This window comes from Arvicola amphibius, chromosome 12 (assembly GCF_903992535.2).
Source record: "Arvicola amphibius chromosome 12, mArvAmp1.2, whole genome shotgun sequence".
Classification (NCBI taxonomy): domain Eukaryota; kingdom Metazoa; phylum Chordata; class Mammalia; order Rodentia; family Cricetidae; genus Arvicola; species Arvicola amphibius.
In genome coordinates this window covers 17,180,534-17,189,070 of record NC_052058.2, presented here as the reverse complement: position 1 = coordinate 17,189,070, position 8,537 = coordinate 17,180,534, and the positions used below count along the sequence as shown (strand labels likewise).

The following is an 8,537-nucleotide window of genomic DNA, read 5'->3' as shown; positions in this document are numbered from 1 at the left end:
CTGTGCAGTTTTCTGTTTTATTGTCTTGAATCATCTTTTCCCCCATTTTTCACCCAACTTTGTGTGTTATTCTTGCCTTCCATTGTCTTGAGAGCAGAACCTTTCTACATTTCCTCCTCGATCAACACAGGTCAGCTACAAAGAACAGGTTACAGACCGAGGAAGTTTATCCGGAGGGAGGGAGGGAAGCGCCACACAAAACAACATCTCCCCCTCCGGGAGGTAAAGCCGTGGCTCGTTAAGTACCAATTAAGAAACGGGCTAAAGCGTCTCTAAGTATCAATCTCACTGGAAAGCTCCAAGACTGCTCTCGGGGCAATGTCTTTGCTTGTCACCCTGAGTGCGGACGGGACTCGGGGACCGTGAAGAGAAACGCAGCTGCAACTTGCACGGAGGGCGCTGGGAAAAGGCGCCTCTCGCAGCCGCTCGAAGCGAGCGGCCCCCGTGCACCTGGCGGCCGTCACCGCAGGCCGGAGGCGGCGCGTCCCCGCGGACGCGAGCCAAGAGTGCACCGCAGGAGGGCCAGATCCAGCCGCCCCAGGCCGGCTCTGGCCAGCTGCGGCCCCGCGCGCTCGGTCTCCCCGGGACACCTGCCCCGTGTAAAAGTATACTTATGGCCGTCGCGGGGCGCGCGGACTCACTCACTCCACACCCCCTGAACGCGCTCATCTCCAGCCTGGAAACAGGCCCCTCCCCGCGCAGCTGTCGCCGACGCCTGCGGGCTCCTTTCACTTTCTCACGGCCAAGTCACCCAGAGGGGCGCCGCTGCCGCCGCCGCCGCCGCCGCCGCCGCCGGGCCCGCGGACTCCGCCCCCCCCGGAAAGACCACGCCCACCCAACAGTCGCCGCCTGCGATTGGCGCGCGCAGGCGGCAGCTCCTGCCCGCCGCTATCATTCGTCGAGCTTCCCCGTCTGTCCCGCCGCTCCTCCGCCCCCCCCGAAACGCCGCTCTCCTATTGGACGAAGCTGAGACCGGGGGCGGGCCGGGGGCCGGGGCCCGCCGCTTTCCCTCAATCGCAGAGCGGCCAGCGCGGGGCGGCCCGGCCGGGCGGGGCCACATCTGGGCCGCGCCGCCGCGTGCGTGCGTGTGCGTCGTCCGCCCCCCGCCCGCGCCCCGCCCGCCCCGCCCCCCGGCCCGGCGCCGCGCTCGCCCTCCCGCCCGCTCCCGCCCGTGCGTCTGGCAGGCTGCGGCCGCCGCTGGGCTGCTGCCATGGGGAGCCGTTGAAAGAGTGGGGCCCTGTGGCTCGGCCGCGCGCCTCAGGCTGCCAGCGCGGGCGGGGGGCGGCGGGGGCGCGCGGGGCCCGGGCCGGGGCCGGCGGGCAGGCGGGGGCCGGCGGAGGACGCCCACAAGTCCAGCGGCGGCGGCAGAGGAGGAGGAGGAGGAGGAGGACGCGGCGGGGACGCGGCGACTCGGGCCGCTCCGTGTGAGTCCCCGCGCCCGCCCTGCCCCGCTGCCGGCCGTGGGCTCCCGCCGGGCGGAGTTAGTTAGTGCGGCGGAGGGCGGGCGAGCGGTGCGGTGCGGGCTCGCCTCGCCTCGCCTGGCCGCGCTCCCCGGCCGGTGCAGCTGCGGCGCGGGGCGGACTCGGTGCAGCTGCGGCGGCGCCTCCCGGTGCGGAGGGCGGGCGGGCGGGCGGGGGAGGGGTCCGGGCCGCCGCAGCTGCAGCGCCCGGGACGGCCGCGGCTCCGGGGCCGGTGCAGCTGCAGGGCCGGGGGAGGGGGAGGGTGCGGCGCCCGGGTTGCGGTTGCCGGGAGGCCCCGGGGGCTGGCGCGCGGCGGCGGGGGAGCGTTCGCCGCGCCGCTTCTTGTGACTTTTCTTTTGTTGTTTCCGCGACCCGGGTCTGTTTTCTCGGTCGTTGTGGAAGGTGTTTTCCTGCTGCACCGGCTCTCTGCCCTGCACCTCCTTCCCAGTGGTTTCACCCTTCCTCTTTCCCTGAGTGCTTTATGCACGGCGAACTGCGCGAAGATTTGCATCCCCCCCCCCCCAAACCTCACACATACTCGGGCACCCTGCCCCCACCTCCGAGAAACAAAACCCCAAACCCCACAGAACCTCCGTGTGGGTCCGCGGTAGCGAGACTTGGACGGGTTGGTCTGTGGAGTGGATGTCTCCAGGCCATTGCGGTGCTTGGGGCTCATTAGACTGTCAGTCACCCCCACCACCACCCCACTGGGTAAACGGGGTGATTAATGTCGGATATATTGGAATGGGGCGAGGGCATCTGCGGAGAAGAGGGCGTGTGTGTGGCAGGGAAGTAATGTATCTGCACAGTGTGCCTCCAGAACGAGTTCAGAATTATGTCATTCTCCGCGAAGTTAGAGAAAGTTAGGTTTGTGAGTCGTGAGCGAGGGCAGGACAAAGTTGGGGTTTTGTTCTCCAGCTCCCTGCCTTGGTTTTCTAAAGCGAGCCTAAGTGGTTGTCGCCCGGGTTGGGACGTTTACGATTCAGGCCCCGATTTCTGTTTTGTTTTGTTTGGTTTGGTTTGGTTTTTCTTTTAACCCGACCTCCCAAGTCTGTGGAGATGAGTCTTGACATTCATAGCTGTCGTAGCACCTTGCAGGGATCGGTCGGCCCAGCCCCGGTTACATTAACATTTCATCAGCCGTTAGAAAAGACCCACAAACTCCAGACAAGAAAGTTCCCAGAGTCTACACTTGGCTTTCCACCCCTCCGGGTGATTACAGCCCCTTCCCCCAGAGTGATAGAGACCAAGGGCAAGACAAAGTGACGTCTTTTCTGAGCAGAAAATGAGAAGTGGTCACACAGTCATCCTAAGAGACTGTAGCAGGTTGTTTCGGTTTATTAATTTGCCTTATTGGACTGAAACACTTTCCAGGATTTCAGAAAGTGCAGTTTCAGTTTGTTGATGCTGAGGATGGAAATTTGCGTTCACGGTGGCAGTGTGGATTATTTTTCTGGGAGGTAGCTGCTGATAAGTTGCTAAGTAAGAGTGAAATAATAAGGTGAGCCACGCTGAAGTAATAGTTTTTAATAAGTCTGCCAACATTTTGGAGATGTCTACCATTTATCTCAGCAGGGGGGAAAACATGCTGTAATAACGTTGAAATGGGACTGGGATGTCAAATGGGTTGGTTTAAAAATACCCCTAAGCTGCCTTTGAAACTAGACGTTGGAGTTGAATAAAAGTGAATGTGGGTTTCCTGAATAGCACCGAGCTTGAGTGTGCTGTCATATGTAAGCCAGTCCACCAACTCGAGGCAGAAGTGTTGCGATTCCATAAATACAGTAGGACTCCATATGCTGAGTTTTTCAATTTCTTCTGTTCGAAAGTTTGGGGGGGAAAAGGAAGACTTTGAAGTATTTTGTTTATACTAACAGAAGAGAAAAGTTCTCCTAAGAAAAAGCTGGTGGCAGGAGTGTAGAGGAGTAGCATATGGCATTAAAGGAGCACAGCTGGAGGTAGCATTTCCATCTGAACATGATGTCAGAGCAGCTGACAGCCTGCCATCCCTCAGCCTTTTATTCTAACACACAGACAGGGAGTTAGTGTGTGCGGATCTGTGCTGGGGAAGGTATCTCATTCCTCTCCAACATCATCTCCACTTTGCATCTGTCTCTCTTAGTCTGCTTTTTTCCACCGATGTAACAGACCTGGAGCCAGCAAGACTCCGAGGGAAGGACTTAATCAAGTTTATGTGTCCTAAAGGTAGGAGTAGCAAGAGATTAGATTGAGCATCTTTCTGTTTGGGTGTTTTATTTAATTTTTTAAAAAATCGCATTACTTTTCTAATCCACTTTTTGAATAATATGTGAAATTGAGCATGAAGTGATGGTCTTCCTGAAGCTGAAAGTCTTGGACTCACTTGGTTTAAATTTTTATTTCTTTTCTTCGAGCAAGGAAATAACTTTAATACACAGAAATATTTTAAGTTTTCAGATGGCAAGAAAGGCTTTGGAATATGGCTTTCTGAGCTCACTTTGGATTAAGATGCCTATTGTTGTTCACTGCTGTTTAGATTCCTTTTGCTTGAGGGGGGCAGAAACAGTAAACTGTCTGGAATCCAGCTTTCAAACTTATATGAGAAGATTATTCTGGTTAAGAAGCTAGGTTGTTGTGTAATTAATTCCACTGTGAAACTTTATTCTTCAAAACATTCAGCAAGCATTGCTGAAAGCAGCATACAGCTGTAGTGCTTTTGAAACCGGAGGGTTTTTGTTGTTGGTTTTTTTGTTTTTTAAGGGAGGGGGGGGTGGAGAAAAAGAAAGGAAGACAACTTTTGTTCCTAAGAGAATAGTTTGACCAGTTTCTTCATTTCTCTTTCAAATATATATTTAAGAGATCTTTTATTTCAGCATAACAATAATTATTTGCAGGAGTTTCTGTGTTAGCGACTAATTTAGAACTTGTAGATTCGCGCTGCCTGAATTGGCCAGACAGCTGTAATCGTACTCCTCTATTCTTAATCTCTTTATCTGGGCAGCAGCTGCCATATGGCCACAGTCAGCTGGATCAGATGCTTGTAAGCTTCCTTCTTCGTCCCTCTCTGTCCTCTCAGCCTCCTAATTTGATCACGGCTACCTTGTGAGCTGCCCTCCAATCTTTATTTTTAGCCCTCTCCAGGATTAGGATTGATGTTAGCTGTGGGGCACTTAAAGTGATTGTATTGTAAATCTTGGTTTATTCTATTGGTGGTGTCTTTCTGAAGGTATCCGAGGTTAGGATGAAAGTTCCACTGTCTTAGCATCGTGTGGACAAGGAGGGAAGCCAGTTCTGAATATTAAGTTCATCTCCACCCTCAGATGCACTTGCTGAGGTGAATGGCTGGGAGCCTTCCTTCTGCTCACAGGATGGGGAAGTGGGCTCTCTTTATCTTCAGCCACTACAGTTGAATTTTGACCCGATCTTTGCCTTCCCTCCTTCACCACCCTCCCTTGCCAGAAAACAAGGCAAAGATGCATAATTGAAAGAACAGAGCTACTGGGAAAGCAAAATATATCAAGTTATTATTGAAACAAAGTACTTTCTGTTGGTGAGGTAAGATAGAGCCGGGGGTGGAAAAAGTGTTTTGTTTTTCTAGAAAGGCTTTAGTATTTAAAAAATACTAAATATTGAACCTATGAAGTTTTTGCACCTCATTTTATAGTGGGAAAAGTTCGATTAATTTTAAGATGGCGTTTGTTTTGCCCTGTAGCAGATCAAAGTTTCCATGAGAATTTTCAGAGGCCTCTCTAGTTGCTAATAATATTGTTCTACAAAGAAACAGCCCCCCCCCCATTCATTTTTAAAATGTTTGGATTTGTTCATAGTAAAGATGATCTTTCCCATCTGTTGGTGCAGTTCCGTCTGATCTCCTGCGTGTGCAGTACCTGCAAATCTTACGGCACCAACATCTGTTCTTATACACAGGGCTTTTGTTGTTGTAACACTCTGACTTTAAAAGTAAGTTGTTTGCTGATTTCTGGACTAATTATGCAATTTTATTTTTTTCCCCTCAATTCAGCCAAATGTGTATGGGTGTTCAGTCTGTGCTTTCTAAGTCGTCAGGTATGAAAAGTGATAAAATACAAAGAATGATTGGGCAGGTTTTCCTGACTCTACAGGATTTGTGCGGAACTTTGCTTTGTTAGTGTCTGTTCTTTCCCTGTGAAGGCAGAGCTGTCTTGTAGGGTTTGTCATTTGATGAGTAGTTGGTTAAATTTCCCCTGGAAGTGGTCTGAATTCTTGTTCTCAGTAATAGGCTGTAGCTAAAGGAAGTCTTTAAACTTGACCAGGAGTTCTGAGAAGGGCGAGGGAGTCCTTGGCAAGTGCATTTAGGTCGCCTGTGTGACTTGGGAGTCCTTTGGGGTGTGAGCCTGATTTAAAATTCATAGACGTGGAACTCTCTACTACTAAGGTGGATTGTTTTCGAGGCTGAACTCCTCAGCAGGCTCTAACGAGAACCTCCTCTTTCCCCAGGTTATGAAGACAGTATGGAGTTTCCAGACCACAGCAGACATTTGCTGCAGTGTCTGAGCGAGCAGAGACATCAGGGCTTTCTTTGTGACTGCACCGTTCTGGTGGGAGATGCCCAGTTCCGGGCGCACCGAGCTGTACTGGCTTCATGCAGCATGTATTTCCACCTCTTTTACAAGGACCAGCTGGACAAAAGAGACATTGTTCATCTGAACAGCGACATTGTGACAGCCCCCGCTTTCGCTCTCCTGCTTGAATTCATGTATGAAGGGAAACTCCAGTTCAAAGACTTGCCCATTGAGGACGTGCTAGCAGCTGCCAGTTATCTCCACATGTATGACATTGTCAAAGTCTGCAAAAAGAAGCTGAAAGAAAAAGCCACCACAGAGGCAGACAGCACCAAAAAAGAAGAAGACGCTTCAAGTTGTTCGGACAAAGTCGAGAGCCTCTCAGACGGCAGCAGCCACATGGCAGGTGACCTGCCCAGTGATGAAGATGAAGGCGAAGATGAGAAATTGAACATTCTACCCAGCAAAAGGGACTTGGCAGCTGAGCCTGGGAACATGTGGATGCGATTGCCCTCAGACTCAGCAGGCATCCCCCAGGCTGGCGGAGAGGCCGAGCCACACGCCACAGCAGCTGGAAAAACAGTAGCCAGCCCCTGCAGCTCAACAGAGTCTTTGTCCCAGAGGTCTGTCACCTCCGTGAGGGATTCGGCAGATGTTGACTGTGTGCTGGACCTGTCTGTCAAGTCCAGCCTTTCAGGAGTTGAAAATCTGAACAGCTCTTATTTCTCTTCACAGGACGTGCTGAGAAGCAACCTGGTGCAGGTGAAGGTGGAGAAAGAGGCGTCCTGTGATGACAGTGATGTTGGCACTAATGACTATGACATGGAACATAGCACTGTGAAAGAGAGTGTGAGCACTAACAACAGGGTACAGTATGAGCCAGCCCACCTGGCTCCGCTGAGGGAGGATTCGGTCTTGAGGGAGCTGGATCGGGAGGACAAAGCCAGCGACGATGAGATGATGACCCCAGAGAGCGAGCGGGTCCAGGTGGAAGGGGGCATGGAGAGCAGTCTGCTTCCCTATGTCTCCAATATCCTGAGCCCCGCGGGCCAGATCTTCATGTGCCCCCTGTGCAACAAAGTCTTCCCCAGCCCCCACATCCTGCAGATCCACCTGAGCACGCACTTCCGCGAGCAGGACGGCATCCGCAGCAAGCCTGCCGCCGATGTCAATGTGCCCACGTGCTCCCTGTGTGGGAAGACTTTCTCCTGCATGTACACCCTCAAGCGCCACGAGAGGACTCACTCGGGGGAGAAGCCCTACACGTGCACCCAGTGTGGCAAGAGTTTCCAGTACTCGCACAACCTGAGCCGCCACGCCGTGGTACACACCCGCGAGAAGCCCCACGCCTGCAAGTGGTGTGAACGCAGGTTCACGCAGTCGGGAGACCTGTACAGACACATCCGCAAGTTCCACTGTGAGTTGGTGAACTCCTTGTCGGTCAAAAGTGAAGCACTGAGCTTGCCCACTGTCAGAGACTGGACCTTAGAAGATAGCTCTCAAGAACTTTGGAAATAATTTTATATATATATATATATAAATAATTATATATATATACATATATATACATAGATCTCTATATAGTTGTGGTACGGTCTAAAAGCAGTCTTGTTTCCTGGAACTGAAAAGTTGGGATATTAACTTGTTTTTGCACTTTAGAATAATAGCATGAGAATCTCACTAATTTAGCATTCTGATAAAAGAAACTTTAGAGCAAGTCAGAAGTAGAGAGGTGTCTTTCCTTTGAGGGGTAGGCCCAGTCAGCCAATAAATCCTCCTCAACAAATGGTTCTGTCTCAAAATGCTTTCATATGGCTTAATTTTGTAAACACTGCATTGTCTTGAGCGCTTTTCTTGTGCCCCACATTGTTTTGTTTTGTTTTCAGAGTAGAAATTCCCTCCAGTTTTATTAGCCTCTTTATATGTCTCAAATTGCATGAATATTTTCTGGCTGTTGGAAACCTGAATGCTTTTAGACCCAAATGGAAAATTTCTGAAATGCTGGATTATCTATTTTTAAACAAGCAGTTGACTTAAAACTTTCTGTGGCAACTTCTGGTTTTCTGACAGTTCCCAGTGAGAGATTCTGACAGTACACTGGGTCGCTGGGACTGTCTCTGTGAAGGTTTGCTTGAGACGAAAAAGGATATTGCAGCTTCAGCAGTGTTGAACTGTGTGTTTAAAATGTGAATTACTGTTCTTGTATACTGTAATTGATTACACGGGCTGGGGGGGTGTCAGAGAACTTGACAGGTTGTGTTGATGCTCTTAGTTGAGTCTTGAAAAGTAAATATTAACGCTACAGAAATGCATGAGTTTCAATATATTTTTTTGTCTTTGTTTGCATTGTATAACTTTAACGAGTGAGTTTAAAATTATTTAATTTCCTTAGAAAAATAGCACCATTTGGGAAAAAAACTGGTGTTACGAAGAACGTAAATGCACTGTTTTTATTTTTATTTATATAATTTAAATTGACTTTTCCCACTGTCTTTAAGTTGAAACTGTTAAGCTGAATAAAAACTTAAGCTGCAATTGATAACTTCGCTACATTACA

General features: G+C 50.6%; 1 protein-coding gene across 3 annotated transcripts; it reads left to right on the top strand.

Annotated features, from left to right (window-relative positions):
• The first annotated feature begins 1,318 nt into the window (after positions 1–1,318).
• On the top strand, positions 1,319–8,531 carry Zbtb18 (zinc finger and BTB domain containing 18). Of its 3 annotated transcripts, none has more exons than XM_038349876.1 (3): positions 1,375–1,424; positions 3,583–3,665; positions 5,916–8,531. In XM_038349876.1, exons 2-3 carry the CDS (start codon positions 3,653–3,655, stop codon positions 7,496–7,498), a joined length of 1,596 nt encoding a protein of 531 aa, XP_038205804.1. In that variant the 5' UTR covers positions 1,375–1,424; positions 3,583–3,652; the 3' UTR covers positions 7,499–8,531. The 3 variants fall into 3 exon arrangements, with proteins under 3 accessions (XP_038205805.1, XP_038205804.1, XP_038205806.1); XM_038349878.1 differs by lacking the exon at positions 1,375–1,424 and having other exon boundaries at positions 1,725–3,665; positions 5,916–6,603; positions 6,716–6,856; XM_038349877.1 differs by lacking the exon at positions 3,583–3,665 and having other exon boundaries at positions 1,319–1,424.
• Positions 8,532–8,537: the final 6 nt, after the last annotated feature.